The sequence below is a fragment of the Oncorhynchus tshawytscha genome, linkage group LG31 (genome assembly GCF_018296145.1).
Source record: "Oncorhynchus tshawytscha isolate Ot180627B linkage group LG31, Otsh_v2.0, whole genome shotgun sequence".
NCBI lineage: Eukaryota > Metazoa > Chordata > Actinopteri > Salmoniformes > Salmonidae > Oncorhynchus > Oncorhynchus tshawytscha.
This window is the reverse complement of record NC_056459.1, coordinates 1121703-1141492: the sequence shown is the minus strand read 5'-3', so window position 1 is coordinate 1141492 and position 19790 is coordinate 1121703. Positions and strand designations below refer to the sequence as shown.

Here is a 19790-nt window from a genome sequence, read left to right as displayed (position 1 = left end):
CAGCAACACTGAGTGTTGACCACCCCTGTTGTACATCCCCTTGATAAAGACAGTTTTAAAGCTGAAACATTAGTGTCACTCACCAGAGAGTCCTTCACATTTAGAATGCACCCAGTGGCTACACATGGAGCACTCCATCATCTGGCTGTTGTGGTCGTTCTCCTCGTAACACTTGGAGCATATGGTGCAGAAGTTCCCTTGTAAAACAAATAAGAAACTAAATCAGGTGTACTAAAGTAATCAATGATTAAATGGTTCTTTTGACCAATCGAAAAAAAGAGAAAAAAAAGAAGAAAAAAAACAGGCACCCTGTTTAAATAAAATCAACCTATACAGTGCATTCGGATAGTATTAAGACAACTTGACTTTATCCACATTGTTACATTACAGCCTTATTCTTCTAAAATTCCTTTAAAAAAACATATTTTTTAAAAGACAAAGCAAAAAAAAGTTTAGAAATGTTGTTTGCAAACGTATAAAAAGAAACAAAAAAAATGAAAAACATTTACATAAGTATTGATATGTCCGAGTCTTAATTATCAGGTAATCTATTGAAATTGTAACCTTTATTTAACTATGCAAGAACAAATTCTTATTTCCAATGATGGCCTACTCTGACCAAATCCGGATGACGCTGGGCCAATTGTGTGCCGCCCTATGGAACTGCCAATCAAGGCCGGATGTGTGACAGCCTGGAATCAAACCAGGGTCTGTAATGACAGCTCTTGCACTGAGATGCGGTGCCTTGTGCCATTTGGGAGCCCTATTGAGTGCCATGGTATGGTTTCTACACCAGAAGTTAATGATTATCTGTAGGAGGAATATACAGTTGAAGTCGGAAGATTAGAAGCACTGAGGTTGGAGTCATTAAAAGTCATTTTTCAACCACTCCAAATTTCTTGTTAAGAAACTATAGTTTTGGCAAGTCGGATAGGACGTCTACTTTGTGCATGACACAAGTGATCTTTCCAACAATTGTTTACAGGCAGATTTCACTTCTAATTCACTTTATCACAATTCTAGTGGATCAGAAGTTTACATACACTTAGTTGACAGTGCCATTTAACAGCTTGGAAAATTCCAGAACATGTCATGGCTTTAGAAGCTTCTGATTGGCTAATTGACATCATTTGAGTCAATTGTAGGTGTACCTGTGGATGTATTTCAAGGCCTACCTTCAAACTCATTGCCTCCTTGCTTGACATCATGGGAAAATCAAAAGTCAGCCAAGAACTCATAAAAAAATATGTAGACCTCCACAAGTCTGGTTCATCCTTGGGAGCAATTTCCCAACGCTTGAAGGTAGCACATTCATCTGTACAAACAATAGTACGCAAGGGTAAACACCATGGGACCACGCAGCCGTCATACCGCTCAGGATGGAGACACGTTCTGTCTCCAAGAGATGGAAGCAAGGAAGAAGCCACTGCTCCAAAACCGCCATAAAAAAAACAGACTACAGTTTGCAACTGCACATGGGGACAAAGATTGTAATTTTTGGAGTCCTCTGGTCTGATGAAACAAGAATAGAACTGTTTGACCATAATGACCATTGTTGTGTTGAGGAAAAAGGGAGAGGCCAGCAAGCCGAAGAACACCATCCCAATCGTGAAGCATGGGTGTGGCAACATGTTGTGGGGATGCTTTGCTGCAGGAGGGACTGGTGCACTTCACAAAATAGACGGCATCATAAGGAAGGAACATTATGCGGATATATTGAGGCAACATCAGTCAGGAATTTAAAGCATGGTCGCAAATGGGTCTTCCAAATGGACAATGACCTCAAGAATACATCCAAAGTTGTGGCAAAATGGCTTAAGGACAACAAAGTCAAGGTATTGGAGTGGCCATCACAAAGCCCTGACCTCAATCCTATAGAAAATGTGTGGGCAGAACTGAAAGTGTGTGAGAGCAAGGAGATCTACAAGCCAGACTCAGTTACACCAGCTCTGTCAGGAGGAATAGGCCAAATTTCACCCAACTTATTGTGGGAAGCTTGTGGAAGACTACCCGAAACAAGTTAAACAATTTAAAGGCAATGCTACCAAATACTAATGGAGTGTATGGAAACTTCTGACCAACTGGGAATGTGATGAAAGAAATAAAAGCTGAAATAAATCCCTCTACTATTATTCTGACATTTAACATTCTTTAAAAAAAAAAGTGGTGATCCTAACTGACCTAAGACAAGGAATTTTTACTAGGATTAAATGTCAGGAATTGTGAAAAACAGAGTTTAAATTTATTTGTATATGGTGGAGGCAATTAAGCTTGGAATGTATTGAGTAAATGGTAGGCAATCACATGGTTGCAGGCACTGATAAGGGTGGAGAGATGTGGGTTAGTGAGGAATGGAGATCAGGTCACATTAAGGGAGAAGGTAGAGTTTATTGCCCGCATCACTTAACTTCCTGCCTAGCAATAAACATGTCATGTTCAGAGGGAAGGATGATGCCCCACCCAAATTCAGGTATATACAGTGGGGCAAAAAAGTATTTAGTCAGCCACCAAATTGTGCAAGTTCTCCCACTTAAAAAGATGAGAGGCCTGTAATTTTCATCATATGTACACTTCAACTATGACAGACAAAATGAGAAAAAAAATCCAGAAAATCACATTGTAAGATTTTTAATGAATTTATTTGCAAATTATGGTGGAAAATAAGTATTTGGTCAATAACAAAAGTTTCTCAATACTTTGTTATATACCCTTTGTTGGCAATGACAGAGGTCAAACGTTTTCTGTAAGTCTTCACAAGGTTTTCACACACTGTTGCTGGTATTTTGGCCAATTCCTCCATGCAGATCTCCTCTAGAGCAGTGATGTTTTGGGGCTGTTGCTAGGCAACACATACTTTCAACTCCCTCCAAAGATTTTCTATGGGGTTGAGATCTGGAGACTGGCTAGGCCACTCCAGGACCTTGAAATGCTTCTTACGAAGCCACTCCTTCGTTGCCATGGCGGTGTGTTTGGGATCATTGTCATGCTGAAAGACCCAGCCACGTTTCATCTTCAATGCACTTGCTGATGGAAGGAGGTTTTCACTCAAAATCTCACGATACATGGCCCCATTCATTCTTTCCTTTACACGGATAAGTCGTCCTGGTCCCTTTGCAGAAAAACAGCCCCAAAGCATGATGTTTCCACCCCCATGCTTCACAGTAGGTATGGTGTTCTTTGGATGCAACTCAGCATTCTTTGTCCTCCAAACACGACGAGCTGAGTTTTTACCAAAAAGTTATATTTTGGTTTCATCTGACCATATGACATTCTCCCAATCTTCTTCTGGATCACCCAAATGCTCTCTAGCAAACTTCAGACGGGCCTGCACATGTACTGGCTTAAGCAGGAGGACACGTCTGGCACTGCAGGATTTGAGTCCCTGGCGGCGTAGTGTGTTACTGATGGTAGGCTTTGTTACTTTGGTCCCAGCTCTCTGCAGGTCATTCACTAGGTCCCCCCGTGTGGTTCTGGGATTTTTGCTCACCGTGGGGTGAGATCTTGCGTGGAGCCCCAGAGAGGGAGATTATCAGTGGTCTTGTATGTCTTCCATTTCCTAATAATTGCTCCCACAGTTGATTTCTTCAAACCAAGCTGCTTACCTATTGCAGATTTTGTCTTCCCAGCCTGGTGCAGGTCTACAATTTTGTTTCTGGTGTCCTTTGACAGCTCTTTGGTCTTGGCCATAGTGGAGTTTGGAGTGTGACTGTTTGAGGTTGTGGACAGGTGTCTTTTATACTGATAACAAGTTCAAACAGGTGCCATTAATACAGGTAACGAGTGGAGGACAGAGGAGCCTCTTAAAGAAGAAGTTACAGGTCTGTGAGAGCCAGATATCTTGCTTGTTTGTAGGTGACCAAATACTTATTTTCCACCATCATTTGCAAATAAATTCATTAAAATTCCTACAATGTGATTTTCTTTCTCATTTTGTCTGTCATAGTTGAAGTGTACCTATGATGAAAATTACAGGCCTCTCTCATCTTTTTAAGTCGGAGAACTTGCACAATTGGTGGCTGACTAAATACTTTTTTGCCCCACTGTACATACTATGGAACGCCGTTTGGGTCTTTGCGTGTCAAAAAAGATACAGTAGCACTGTCAAAGCTGTACAAAAAATTCTGCAAACAAGCAAACACCGGCCACTAACGATGTGTTTACAATACCGTGTTGGTAATAAAGCATAATTTGTTAGACCACAACTTCTGGGGTAGCTAGCTTTAGCTTGGTACCTAGCTAGCACCAATACAACCAGCCTGAAAACAATGACCAGTAGAACCTGCAGTCATTGTCATTATTCTTAGCAATGATTTAGGAATCCATGTGAGTAGGTATTAGCTAGGAGTTTGGAGTGTAACTGTTTGAGGTTGTGGACAGGTGTCTTTTATACTGATAACAAGTTCACACAGGTGCCATTAATACAGGTAACGAGTGGAGGACAGAGGAGCCTCTTAAAGAAGAAGTTACAGGTCTGTGAGAGCCAGAAATCTTGCTTGTTTGTAGGTGACCAAATACTTATTTTCCGCCATAATTTGCAAATAAATTCATTAAAAATCCTACAATTTGATTTTCTGGATTTTTTTTCTCATCTTGTCTGTCATAGTTGAAGTGTACCTATGATGAAAATTACAGACCTCTCATCTTTTTAATTGGGAGAACTTGCACAATTGGTGGCTGACTAAATCATTTTTCGCCCCACTGTATACTACCACTGGTGGAAACATGTCTGTCTTATGCAACTGTAGGACACAAATGGGTGAATCAACTTGGTTTAAGCTTTACTAAGCGTCCGTGAGTTTATTACTCTTAATTTGGAACCTAACCATATTCAGACCCTTCACTCTGTACTTTGTTTAAGAACATTTGGCAGCGATTACAGCTGCAAGTCTTCTTGGGTATGACGCTCCAAGCTTGGCACAACTGTATTTGGAGAGTTTTTCCCCATTCTTCTCTTCAGATCCTCTCAAGTTCGATGGAGAGCGTCTCTGCACAGCTATTTTCAGGTCTCTCCAGGGATGTTAGATCGGGTTCAAGTCCGGGCTCTGGCCGGGCCACTCAAGGACATTGAAACTTGTCCCGAAGTCAATCCTGCGTTGTTGTTGGCTGTGTGCTTAGGGTCGTTGTCCTGTTGGAACAAGGTTCACCCCAGTCTGAGGTCCCAAGTGCTCTGGAGCAGATTTTCATCAAGGATCTCTGTACATTGCTCCGCTCATCTTACCCTCGATCCTGACTAGTCTCCCAGTCCCTGCCGCTGAAAAACATCCCCACAGCATGATGCTGCCACCTGCATGCTTTAACGTAGGGGTGGTGCCAGGTTTCCTCCAGAAGTGACGCTTGGAATTCACACCGAGTTCAATCTGGGTTTCATCAGACCAGAGAATCTGGTTTCTCATGGTCAGAGTCCTTTTGGAGTTTGCGAAAAAGGCCCCTAGATGGCTGTCATATGCCTTTTACTGGGGAGTGGCTTCAGTCTCTGAGTTCTACGGACAATTATTTCGACCTCATGGCTTGGTTTTTGCTCTGACATGCACTGTCAACTATGGGACCTTAAGTTCCACCTACTTTAAAACATTTTTTTATTTTTTATTAAACATTTGTTTTCTGATATTGCATCTGCTTTTGATTTACTGAATGCTGTGGAATTATCTGTCATCTGGTTTTTCCCTCAATACCATCTGCTTTCCAAATCATGTCAAATCTATTGAATTTACCACAGGTGGACTCCAATCAAGTTGTAGAAACATCAAGGATGATCAATGGAAACAGGATGCACTCAAGAATAATAGTGAAGACATCAAACTATGAAATAACACATTGAATCATGTAGTACCCCAAAAAAGTGTTAAATCAATATATATTTTATATGAGATTCTTCATAGTAGCCACCCTTTGCCTTGATGACAGCTTTGCACTCTTGGCATTCTCTCAGCCAGCATCATGAAGTAGTCAACTGGAATGCATTTCAATTAACAGGTGTGCCTTGTTAGCCAATCAGTTGTGTTGGGACAAGGTAGGGGTGGTATACAGAAGATAACCCTATTTGGAAAAAGACCAAGTACATTTTATGGCAAGAACCACTCAAATAAGCAAAGAGAAACAGTGCATCCTTACTTCAAGACATGGTCAATCAATCCGGAAAATTCCAAGAACTTTAACCTCTTGAGTGTAGGGGCCAGTATTTTGATGAAAAACATACCCAAATTAAACTGCCTATTTCTCGGGCTCAGAATCTAGAATATGCATATAAATTGTCAGATTAGGATAGAAAACATTAAAGTTTCCAAAATATTGTCTGTGAGTGGAACAGAACTGATATTGCAGGCGAAAACCTGAGGAAAATCCAACCAGGAAGTGGCCTCTATTTTGAAAGCTCCATGTTCCATAGCCTGCCTTCTCTCCATTTTAAGGGATATCAACCAGATTCCTTTTCCTATGGCTTCCACATGGTGTGAACAGTCTTTAGACATAGTTTCAGGCTTTTATTCTGAAAAAATGAGCGTGAATGGTCACATCACGTCAGTGGATGGCTCAACAGCTTGGAGCAGCCATTTTCTCTCTCTCTCCTATTGAAGAGGCTACATTCCCAGTTGATATATTATCAATTAAATATTGTAAAAACAACCTGAGGATTGATTATAAAAAAAACATTTGAAATGTTTCTACGAACATTATGGATACTATTTGGAATTTGTCTGCGATGTCGTGACCGCTCGAGCCTGTGGATTACTCTACACAACGCACCAACAAATGGAGGTATTTTGAATATAAACGTAATCTTTATGGAACAAAAGGAACATTTGTGTAACTGGGAGTCTCGTGCGTGCAAACATCCAAAGATCAAAGGTAAGCAATTTAATATATTGCTTTTCTGACCAATCTACTTGGATGCTAGCTGTTTGTAATATTTTTCCTACTGAGATGTCCTTACATAAGCGCTTGGTATGCTTTCGGCGAAAAGCTTTATTGAAATCTGACACGCCAGGTGGATTAGCAACAAGCTAAGCTGTGTTTTGCTATATTTGCACTTGTGATTTCATGATTTGAATTTGGCACTCTGCAATTCAGCGGTGGTTGACGAAAATGATCCCGCTAACGGGATGGGTGCATCAAGTTAAGGTTCCTTCAAGTGCAGTAACAAAAACCAAGTGCTATGGCTCTCATGTGGACCGCCACAGGAAATGAAGACCCAGAGTTCTCTGCTGCAGAGGATAAGTTCATTAGAGTTAACAGCCTCAGACATTGCAGCCAAAATAAACGCTTCGTAAAGTTCAAGTAACAGACACAGCTCAATATTAACTGTTCAGAGGAGACTGAAATCAGGGCTTCATGGTCAAATTTCTGCAAAGAAACCACTAAAGGACACCAATAAGAAGAGACTTTCTTGGGCCTAGAAACATGAGCAATGGACATTAGATCGGTGGAAATCTGTCCTTTGTTCTGCTGAGTCCAAATTTGAGATTTTTGCTTCCAACTGACATGTCTTTGTGAGACGCAGAGTATGTGAACGGATGATCTTCGCATGTGTGGTTCCGACCGTGAAGCATGGAAGTGTGACGGTGCTTTGCTGGCAACAGTGTCAGTGATTTATTTAGAATTCAAGGCACACTTAACCAGCATGGCTACCACAGCATTCTGCAGCATTACGCCATCCCATCTGATTTGCGCTTAGTGGGACTATCATTTGTTTTTCAAAAGGTCAATGAACCAACACATCTCCAGACTGTGTAAGGGCTATTTTACCAAGGAGAGTGATGGAGTGCTGCATCAGATGACCTGGCCTCCACAATCACCTAACCTCAACCCAATTGAGATGGTTTGGGATGAGTTAGACCGCAGAGTGAAGGAAAAGCATTCCAGGTGAAGCTGGTTGAGAGAATGCCAAGAGTGTGCAATGATGTCATCAAGGGTGGCTACTTTGAAGAATCTAAAATGTAAAAAACTTTTTGGTTACTACACGATTCCATTTGTGTCATGTTATTGTTATGAAGTCTTTACTATACCTCTACAATCTAGAAAATAGTCAAATTAAAGAAAAACTCTTGACTCTTCACTGTTTTTGCTTTGTCATTATGGGGTAGTGTGTAGATTGAGTAAATCATGTATTTAAATACATTTTCGTATAAGGTTGTAACGTAACAAAATGTGGAAGGGGTCTGAAAACTTTGAATGCACTGTATGTATTACGCTTGTCTGATGCTTTAAGCACTCTAAGTAAGACAAATGACTCGAGGGAGCCAGAGATCAAAATAATAAGAAGAAAGAAACCTTAACCTGACCATCCTCCTTCCGCTCCTGCTGGCTTTTGCAGATTCTGCAATTACTCTCCTGAAGTTTTTTTTACTTCCCCCAATTTCATGGAATCCAATTGAGATCTAGTCTCATTGTTGCAAATATGAGCCCCCTAAACCAGAGAACGCTGGGCCAATTGTGAGCCGCCCTATGGTACTCCCGGTCACTGCCAGTTGTGACACAGCCTGGGATCGAACCTGGGTCTGTTGCAGTGCCTTAGACTGCTGTGCCACTTGGCAGGCCCCAATTATGGTTTTCATTAACACATTTTCATGGAACTGTTTCATTTAATTTATAACATTAACCCATCTCAAAATCATTGTCATGTAGTTAATAAAAATGATATCCAAATCTAAATGATAAACCTAAAAACGAACTTATTACCATTGCCAATTACAGTATGTAAAAATAGTCTTCATAAAGCCAACAAATCAAAACATTGCAGCCTGCAGGTAGAAATATCCTGCTAAAAATGAATATCCTATAAATCACATGTCCGCAACGAACTTAAAACATTGTATCAACTAACAACTTGGGTCCACGCAAACTTGCAACATTGTAAAAAAGATTCTGGGCCTTCAGTTTCTTGGGACAGACACAGATGTAGGCTATTTACACAAGGTCATCAACGAGGTCATCAGATAGGAAAGATTTTTTTCAATACATTGAGAAACTATTGTCAATCAATGGATGTAAAAACAGACGGCTTGCTTTACTGTTTGAGGTGAAGAAAACATTACTTTGAGAAGCACCACAGCTCATTAGTGGTGGTCTGTCAAGCCAATCAGAAATACTATCAGATCCACAAATGGGCACATTTATATGCCTACATTTGCAGGCAAGTCATGTAGCCATAGGCCTACTTCAGTATTGGTATTTTATTAGGATCCCTATTAGCTGTTGCAAAAGTAGCAGCTACTCTTCCTGGGGTCCAAACAAAACATGACATAATACAAAAGCTTCCTCTTGAGCGGACACCTTGAAGAAAACCAGTCAATATGCAGGTCCCCAAGAAAGTAGACCTCTGTTTACATCACATACACTATCAAGCATTTCCCACATATTATTTAGATACTGTTAGAGTGTTGCTATAGGCCACCAAGTGCTAAAAGTGAACCTGCAACCACAACACCTCAATAACACAAGAGTCGACCCTCTACTTTTTCGAACATTCTGTTAAAAATCGTGCAACATTTCGGCGTCCTGCTACTCATGCCAGGAATATAGTATATGCATATGATTAGTATGTGTGGATAAAAAAAACCTCACGTTTCTAAAACTGGTTAAATCACCGCTGTGACTATAACAGAGCGTCTGTTTCATCGAAAAGCGCAAGAAAAACTGATCACTGAAAACTGAAAAAAATATCCATGCGCCACTTGCATGTATTGTTCAAGGGGCACGAAATTAAATGGGGCCGAGATTGCAAGTCCTACAGCTTCCACACGATGTCACCACTCTTGTCAATTGCCTTCTCGGTGTTTCTTGGTCAAACGAGGAAGAGAGACCACTTTCCATCCGGTCTCCGACAGGAAGTTTTGGAAGAGAGATTTTGGAAGATGATTTGAAAGCGTAGAGCTATTGAATACACATCGCCTCGTGATCAATTTGATAGATTATTAACGTTTACTAATACCTAAAGTTGGATTACAAAAGTATTTCGAAATGTTTTGTGAAAGTTTATCGTCGACTTTTTTAATTTTAAAAAATGACGTAGCGTTTTGAAATGGTGTTTTTTTCTGAATCACACAGTTTCCATAGATGGATATTTTGGGTATATATGGACCGATTTAATCGAAAAAAAGACCCAATAGTGATGTTTATGGGACATCGGAGTGCCAACAAAGAAGCTCATCCAAGGTAATGAAAGTTTTTTATTTTATTTCTGCTATTTGTGTAGCGCCGGCTACGCTAATTCTTTTGTTTACGTCGCCTTCAGGTATTTCGGGGTGTTGCATGCTATCAGATAATAGCTTCTCATGCTTTCGCCGAAAAGCATTTTAATAATCTGACTTGTTGGCTAGATTCACAACGAGTGTAGCTTTAATTCAGTGCCCTACATGTGTGTTTTGATGAACGTTTGAGTTTTAACGAGTGCTATTAGCATTTGGCGTAGCGCATTTGCATTTCCAGATGCCTAGATGGGACGTCTGCGTCTCAGGTCGACGCAAGAGGTTTTAAGCACCTGCCCCATAAGCATTTCTGTCTCTTCTATAGATGTTATATCCTTGTATTGCTACTGCTGTATCATCAAATGAATTATCTAAGTGCGTCTCAGAAATGGCTAATTTATGAACGTTATGATGTTAGCAAGTTATTGATTATATGAATCTTATTTCCAAGGCTTCATATATTAATATGGGCTATTTTCAGCCCTTTCCTGGGTAGCTTATCAGAGATAGACTTAGTATGGAAAAGAGCAAACAAGCAAGAGGAAAAAAATTCATAAAATTAATAAATTCAGCAGTCCATTAAAACCTCTAAGGGATTGGTGGGTCCCCCGCGGGACGGTTGAGCTAACGTAGGCTAATGTGATTAGCATGAAGTTGTAAGTAACAAGAAAATGTCCAAGGACAGACATATCCGATATTGGCTGAAAGATTAATAAGAATTTAAGCTAACTGCACTGTCCAATTTACAGTAGCTATTACAGTGAAAATACCATGCTATTGTTTGAGGAGAGTGCACAGTTGTGTACCTGAACATGTATTAATAAACCAAATTAGGGACATTTGGACAGTCTTGATTCAATATTTTGAACAGAAATACAATGGTTCATTGGATCAGTCTAAAACATTGCAGCCATCTAGCGGCCAAAATCCAAATTGCGCCTGGGCAGGAATAATACATTGTCTTTCTCTTGCATTTCAAAGATTTGTACAAAGAAAAACATGTTTGTTTATTATCTTTCTCCAGATCAAATGTGTTATATATATTCTCCTACATTCATTTAACATTTCCAAACACTTAAAAATGTTTCCTTTCAAATGGTATCAAGAATATGCACATCCTTGCTTCAGGCCTTGAGCTACAGGCATTTAGATTTGGGTATGTCATTTTAGGTGAAAATAGAAAAAAAGGGGGTGGATCCTTAAGAGGTTTTAATCAATTGGTGTGCGGGCTTCGAGGTTGATGCTACAAACCCATAGGCTTGGCTCTCTCATCCCTTCCAGGCTTCTGGGAGTGAGGGTGGACATTGACACTGTCACAGCGGATGTAAGCACTGTTCCCACGCGCTTCGGGAGCTTCCATGATTGGAGAATTTAAAAAAACTTGCGGACTCCCAGAAAAAGTATTTTGTGTGGTGGTGCTTCTAATAGCGAATAAACTATAAAAACAAAGAGTCGCACACTCCATATATAAACTCCTAGTAATTTATTGGGTATTTAACAACATTTTGGCACCACTGTACCTTCTTAGGGGTAATGTCATGAATACTTGAACCAGGTTATATAGACAAACAGTGCAATTAGTTCAACCAATGACAAGAGTGAGGGGTGTGTCAATGATTAAGTTAATTCAAATGTATTAGTGAAACTTATTTTATTTTTTTAAAAACACTTTAAGGCAGATTAAATATCTTAAGGCTATTATTATATGATAACAATTGAATATTGTAAATATAAACTCAGCATAAACTGCGTTTATTTTCAGCAAACTTAACATGTGTAAATAGTTATGAAAATAACAACTGAGACAAACTGAAAAAGTTCCACAGACATGGGACTAACAGAAATGGAATAATGTGTCCCTGAACAAAGGGGGGTCAAAATCAAAAGTAACAGTCAGTATCTGGTGTGGCCACCAGCTGCATTAAGTATGGCAGTGCATCTCTTCCTCATGGACTGCACCAGATTTGCCAGTTCTTGCTGTGAGATGTTACCCCACTCTTCCACCAAGGCACCTGCAAGTTCCTGGACATTTCTGGGGGGGAATGGCCCTAGCCCCCACCCTCCAATCCAACAGCTCCAGACGTGCTCAATGGCATTGAGATCCGGGCTCTTCGCTGGCCATGGCAGAATACTGACATTCCTGTCTTGAAGGAAATCACGCACAGAAGGAGCTGGTGGCATTGTATGGCATTGTATGGCACTGGTGGCATTGTATAGGGTCATGTCAGGATGAGCCCTGAGGGAAGGTTACCACATGAGGGAGGAGGATGTCTTCCCTGTAACGCACAGTGTTGACTACCTGCAATGACAACAAGCTCAGTGCGATGATGCTCCGATGACACTGCTTCAGACCATGACGGACCCTTCACCTCCAAATCGATCCCGCTCCAGAGTACAGGCGGTGTAACGCTCATTCCTTTGACCATAAACATGAATCTGAACATCATCCCTGTTGAGACAAAACCGCGACTTGTCAGTGAAGAGCACTTTTTGCCAGTCCTGTCTGGTCTAACTACGGTGGGTTTGTGCCCATAGGCGACGTGGTTGCCCGTCATGTCTGGTGAGGACCTGCCTTTACTACATGCCTACAAGCCCTCAGTCCAGCCTCTCTCAGCCTATTGCAGACAGTCTGAACACTGATGGAAAGATTGTGCGTTCCTGGTGTAACTCGGGCAGTTGTTGCCATCCTGTACCTGTCCCGCAGGTATTGTTACACGTGGTCTGCCACTGCGAGGACGATCCGCTGCCTGTCCTGTTTCCCTGTAGCGCAGTCTTAGGCATCTCACAGTACGGACATTGCAATTTATTGCCCTGGCCACATCTGCAGTCCTCATGCCTCATGTTAGTGTCTTAACGCCCGTTCCACAAGTGCATGTTCATTAATTATGCATGGGAAACAGTGTTTAAACCCTTTGCAATGAAGAACGGTGAAGTTATTTGGATTTTTACAAATTATCCTTGAAAGATAGGGTCCTGAAAAAGGGACGTTACTTTTTTTGCTGAGTTTATGTATATACTGTGTTCTTTGCCGCTCTGACATTGCTCATCCATATTTTTTTCATTCCATTCCTTTCCTTAGATTTGTGTTTATTGTTGTGAAATTGTTAGATATTTCTGCACTGTTGGCGCTAGAAACACAAGCTTTTCGCTACACCCGCAATAACATCTGCTAAACACGTGTATGTGACAAATACCATTTTATTTGCTACTTTAATTTCTCAGAGATCATTTCACTCACTTTGTTCTCAGACTCCATCCAGGTCTCGTGGATATTCTGCTATTCCGTCCTCAACCATGTTGTTCAGCCTTGATTGTCATCGTAATTATGGATTCACACACAGAACTAATGTCCTCTCTCAATGACTTAGATTGTTGTCATCTTGCCATTCTCCTGTTTCTATCGAGCTGACGATGGGAGAACTGCAAACTGTTTTTCTGGTCCTGGACCTCTCTGGTCAAGTCGTCCATTATTTTATTAGTTGAATCCACCAGTATTAAAAACACTTAGGTTACTCTGTTTATCCTCGCAGCTCCCGACAAGGGAGGTCACAGGGAAGATTGCTTTGTTTTCAAACTGCGGGGATCTTGACAGCCACAAACCCGGGACAATCCGCAGTCCCAGGCACAATGGGTAACGGCATCACGGGTTGCATTCAAGCCGTCAAGAAAACCTTGATCGCTTGATAGGCAGCTAGCTGGCTGCTACGTAAAATAGTTCCTCAGACCCGGCCTTGGTCAGCAGGATCACTAGACAGAGTGATCCTGTTTCGTGTGAGCCAAACTCAAAAGTTAGCTAGCTACTAAGAAACGTTCTAATACACTTTCAAAACAAACCATGCTCTCCCACATTCCGCGTTCAACAGGCAGTGACACACTGACGGGAACACAAGAATCCACATACAGGGCAGTGTGTAAATACATTACGAATAGTATGTGTGTGGGTCTGTGTGTAATCAGTTGTGGGTCCTTACTCTTAAAAAGAAAAGGAGCGCCGCACACTAGGAGCTCCGATGCAATAATTTATTAACCAATGTTTCAACAGCCACACTGTCTTCATCAGTGTATAATGACAAACACTGCGGGTCACTAGTTGAAAGGACACACAGGTGTCTGTAATCATGACCGGCAGTGGCTTAATTTAATGAAATCTAAATAAAACATATAAAAAGTATAAATGGATAAGATATGATCAGACACAATTTGGCTAAATAGGCCTACAAATGTTATTTACAATAGATAGCAAAAACCCAATAGTCACAAGAATGGCTTCAGATCAAAGTCAACATTGAGACTGAAGGGGACAAGGGTCTTTAAATTAAAGATCCAGGCAGCCTCTCGATTTAAAATTGTCAAGGTCACCCCCTTTCTCCTCAGGAGGGAGACGTGTTCGATGACGATATAGTGAAGGGCCGAAATAAAATGGTTCGCAACTTGGTACGTTGAGTTTTTACTCAAAATTGACAGGAGCTCTCCAAACAAAAGACGATGAATGAATTCCCAAAACCCGTAAATGGTATGAAATAAACCAAAACGTGTTTCTCATAAGCATAGGTTGTGCGTCAGCAAACAATGTGTTCACGACAATCAGAACGGTAAAAGACTAGAATAATAATATATTGAATGCATTAACAGAAACGACCATAAACATTGTAGATTAGAAATTATAGGAATTAACAGTAAATGTACTACTACTGGTGATATATGTAATGGGGAATTGATAGACTAACAATCAAACGATTAAGTTATGAAACAATGAATGTGCACAAATTGTCGGGAAAGATCGCATTCAGGAGAGATGTGGATTGTGCATCTTAGTCACGCTCCCCTTCTTGGTCTGTGCAATCCGCAATGGATTAGTCTCGGCCTCCACAATGGATTAGTTCACTGAGATGGGCGCGAATCAGATTGGTGTCTGATGTGCCATAGAAATAAAATAAATGTATTTGCTGCTGCTCGAAAAAGAAAAGAAATCTTGGTCAACCAACAGCCTATCGACCTAACAATCAACAAGTGGACTGATTGGGGTCAGTCCTAAATGATGGTAAGATCCTGACAAAGTATCAGTCCATCTAAGCAACTACTCCCATCCCTCTCTTCTTGGCCTGTTCCTGGAGTTTGTGTATACCTTGCCTTGGTTGACTTGTGATGTGTCTCTGTGTGACTCACTGAGGTCCTACCTTTGCTGTGGAGGGTGCTGCAGTCGGGACAGAGGTCCTGCTCGTGGTTCCAGGCCATGTCCCAGGTCTTCCCTGGGGTCACGCCACAGCTCTTACACCGGATACACGTCATACACACCTGGGACAGGGGCAGGTAGCCCAGAAGTTAGAGAGATGGACCAGAACTTTAAGGACGCTGGTTGCTCCCAGGCCAGGCGAAGAAAGGTGGGAAATGAATTGGCTGAGAACTGAGGGTTGCTGGTTTCAGATCATTACTGGAATCCACTATTGTTGTGCCCTTGAGCAAGGCAATACACTTGCATTGTATGGTATTGACCCACAGTACAGTAAAAAACTGTCGTAAATCAGAATGGGGAGAAGAGAAGCTAAACAGTAATAGATGTTAAATTCCAGGTACTTACCCAAGGCATCTTACAGTTGATGGGCTTTGGGTAGGTGGGTCCCAGACAGGAGGGGTGGTAGCAGTTCTGACACCTCCTGCACTGCAACACAGGCTAAAGAAAGTAATAGTACGCTTAAAATGTGAAAGTGGGGGTGGGAAAAAACACACCTCAGATCCTGCTGACCATACACACCTTGTTGTTCTTGCTCTTACGGCCACACACGTGGCAGAACTTGCAGCGGCGGCAGCACCAGTTCTCCTTGTTCTTCTCCTGGGGGCGCTCTTCGGGCCAGAGGCAGAAGCTGTGGAAGGGTTCGCAGCACACCTGGCAGTAGATCATCTGAGGTAAGGTGGAAAAGCAGAAGGCAGTCAACTCTCAAAATCAGGGGAACACATATTGCACTAAACCTACTGTTTTACATACAACCCAGTGTAGCTATTAAGTAAGTCTCCTGTGTGCTTCCTAGTTCATTTGTTTTCCTCAAAACGGTCAGACTAATACTTATCTACAATGAAATGTGATCATTTGAATAATAATACTGCAAACATAGGCACTGAATAATCTGTGGATGCCTTTCCATGATTACCTCATGGTGTCCTTTGCTGGCACAGAGCAGACAGACAGGCTGAGGGGTGACGGGGACAGAGGTGAGAATACTCAGACCGCCCATCAACCACACGTTCTGGATGGCACAGTCCTCCTGGGAGAGAAATACAACAAGTTAGTGTGAGTTAATAAACTTTGATTTTGCAGTCATTCATTAAGAGTATATGAGAGACTAAGAAAAGGAGAAAGACAGTTGGCAATGAGTTAAGAAAATAAACAATTTCACATTTTTAAGAAAGTTTATATGGGAGGGAGATGGAGTGAAAGAGAGATACACACCTTAAAGTCCACGCGGATCCTGTGCGTCCCGGTCTTCAAGTGGCCCTTTTGGGGGAGTCTGTTGGTTAGCGCAGTGAGGATGTTTGTTGACGTGTTTTCCACGGCATTCTGGGAATGAAGGACATAGTGGGGATCAATTCTGAGATTGTATTGTTGCTCTCCCTCTAACAACAGTCATCTCCTCTTCCTGCGAAGACTCGTCATCCGACTCATCGTCCCTCTGCATGACCGACTGCACCACACACTGGGGCAGTCACTGCACCTGCAGGCGCCGCCGTAACCGCAGCAGTGGGATCCTGGGAGGGCAGGGCTGGCTGGGGCTCCTTGTTAGGTGGCCCTCTGTAACCAACAGCCCTGGGCGGAGCTCCTCTGAGTCGTCCCCCTGTGCATGTGAAGGGGGGGGGGGCTGCTTAAGCCATTGAGTGGGGGACCAGCGTTACAGCACGACCACGGTCACATGCTAAGCAGCGGGCCAAGGCAGAGGAAAGATGGAGAAGAAGACCCACCAAAACCACCTTTGGCTTTGAGAATAAAGTGTTAAGAGAAGTGAAGGAGAAGAGTTAAGAGAGGGTTAGAAAAGCCTGATCAGTTAAGGCATGCCAAGTCTCAGAGGAAAAGAAGGAGGTCCAATCAACAGTAGTCAACGTTGTTAGAGAGAGCGAGAAAGAAATCATAGGTCATGCCAGTCAAGAGAAACATGGAAAGAGTCACGGCATCTATGGACTATAAAATATTCGAATAAATTCCAGAAAAACATGAAGGAAGATTCCAGAGGAGCAGTTTAAGGTCAAATGCATGCATCAGGGATGAATGTGAAAGGGGTAAGCTTTTCCAACATAAGAACAGAGTTATACGAGTCATTACCTTGTCGGCTCTGCATCGGCCCAGCAGTCCTTTGGGTGTCCCAGGTCTGCGGTGCCTTACAAATTCACTGGGCACTGGGCCATCCTCAGGAGCTAGGAGGCCAGAGGGTGCAGCATATGTCAGAGAACAAAGGGGTTTTAAAGCATAAAAAAGTCTCCACTCAAACCAAAATCCTGAAACGACTAAAAAAAAATGTATTTTGGAATTTCTGACCTGCACTTCTATTGTCAATCACGGTCATCCTTAATCTCAATAACTATGGACTTCAACATCCACCACTAATCTTCTTATCTGCTTGGCTAATGGCTTTACATCCTTCAACTCTACCTGTCAGATAACTACATTTCAAGGATTGCGTTCAATGGATCTTGTTGTGGTCCAACTCAAAAGGAGAAGCCCGATTGTGCATCGACCTATACTTTCATCCATACACTATGGCTCCTATCCCGGTGTACGGAGTTACCTTGGCTGCTGGGAGCATCAGGATTCTTTACCACGCCTTCTCCGCCTGTGTCCTCGTCCGAGTCAGACTTCAACAGGCTGCTGTAGGAGCGTGGCGTCACGTTCCGCCTCGGCTGCTTCCTGGTGGAAGGCCTCAGGCAGTCTCCAAGGGTTGCAGGGGCCGAAATCTCCTCTGCATCTCCCCAGGACGCCAACGCCTCATCATTGTTGGACTGAAGGCCATTAGCTGACGTCTGGCGCCGCCGCCTCGAGAGGACTGCACGACAAAAAGAAGCACAGCGGTAAAGCTAAAAATAAATAAAAATGCCTGAATATTTGGGCCATGAGGCAGGCCAGTGTCTAGTGTGGCTTTCGTTTAACTGTGTCAATGTTTTTGGTAGTAACAGCAAAAACAAACAAGTGGCGTTAATCATTAGTAAATTATTCCACCCTCTTCAAGACCTTGGTGCTTGCCTACAGAGCAGCAAGGGGAACTGCCCCTCAACTTTAGGCTCTCTCAAACCGAGCACTCCATTCCGCCATCTCTGGTCTCTTGGCCCTCCCACCCCTATGGGAAGGCAGCTCCCGCTCAGCCCAGTCAAAGCTCTTCTCTGTCCAGGCACCCCAATGGTGGAACAAGCTTCCCCCTAAAGTCAGGACAGCGGAGTCCCTGCCCATCTTCCGAAAACATCTGAAACCCTACCTCTTGAAGAGTATCTTAAATAACTCACTGCACCCCCATGCCCCCCTCCCAAGAAAAAGGCACTTGTATTTTCCTACCAGCACTGACATTGCTGATAAATACTTTGAGGGGGAACGTACTTGATACGATTGTGTTGTGGTCTCACCTAGCCATCTTAAGAAGAATGCAATAATTGCATAAGAGAGTCTGCTAAATTACAAATGCAAAATATTATAAATAGACGTATTAAACATTAGAACACAACAAACCTGTGAATGGCTTGATGCCGCGCTTTACTTTCCTTGCCTCAATCCGAACACATCGTTTTAACCTGGTGGCACAGGGACATATTTATCATCACCATCTAAAAATAGGTGCCAAGTTCAATTTGTACACAAGACAACTAGAGCCGATTATAGAAATTAAAAACTGTGTGCGGGCCTGAGTGTGTGTTCATGAGTGGATGAAAAGTGAAAGCAACGGCCACAATTCTAGGCACAGTCACTTACACACAGCACTGGCGTCTGGTGTTGGGCCCTCCAAACTTGGGCTTGTCCAGGCAGTTGAAGCAGGTGCTGCAGTCACGCTCATGCAGGCAGCCCTGGCAGGTCCCACAGCGGGTGGCGCGGCCCCCAGGACCAACCTCGCTATAGTTCCTCTTGAACTTCCGCTGCTTGCTGTACTTTTGCTTCGGTCTTGTCATCTTGTGCTTGACCGTGCAGTCAGAGGGGTCATCCGCAATGTCTAAAATCAGAGTGAGATCCAAAAATGATCTTAAATGACTTTGCAAACATATGTGACGTTAGCGCAGTGACCTACCTGAATCGACAAAGCTAAAATCAAGAAAACAAAGACCGTTCTTATCAGCTTGCTTCATAAACAAAGGTTACCTTCTACAGCTGGTGAAGTGATGACGCCCTCTCGCTCATGGAGGGGCAGAGCGCTAAGCCTGGGGATATCGTCAGGCACCATGGCACGGGGTTGCCCCAACGCCACTGCTGCTGCCCGACAGACGTGCTTGATGCGTGGGCCGCCAGGGAGTTGGTCCTATGGGAACAGGAACATTTTCATAAATTAGAATTAAACTATTGTAATGAAATGCCACCCTAAACACAGCCACAGCACAAATGGCCTAAGCCTAATTCAAGAGCGGGAGGGGTGCAATGCAAATAGTCTG

General features: G+C 42.6%; 1 protein-coding gene across 1 annotated transcript in view; it reads right to left on the bottom strand.

Moving 5' to 3' along the window:
• The window catches only part of LOC112230014 (histone-lysine N-methyltransferase 2B), an 85965-nt gene that overhangs the window by 43351 nt on the left and 22824 nt on the right, over positions 1-19790 (bottom strand). Inside the window, exons 6-16 of the mRNA XM_024396231.2 lie at positions 19504-19660; positions 19123-19357; positions 18883-18944; positions 17954-18208; positions 17491-17582; positions 16627-16734; positions 16328-16441; positions 15934-16080; positions 15760-15852; positions 15359-15476; positions 84-197 (exon numbers count right to left, since the gene is read on the bottom strand). Coding sequence (XP_024251999.1) covers positions 84-197; positions 15359-15476; positions 15760-15852; positions 15934-16080; positions 16328-16441; positions 16627-16734; positions 17491-17582; positions 17954-18208; positions 18883-18944; positions 19123-19357; positions 19504-19660 — 1495 coding nt within the window. The remainder of the gene's footprint in view (positions 1-83; positions 198-15358; positions 15477-15759; positions 15853-15933; positions 16081-16327; positions 16442-16626; positions 16735-17490; positions 17583-17953; positions 18209-18882; positions 18945-19122; positions 19358-19503; positions 19661-19790) is intronic.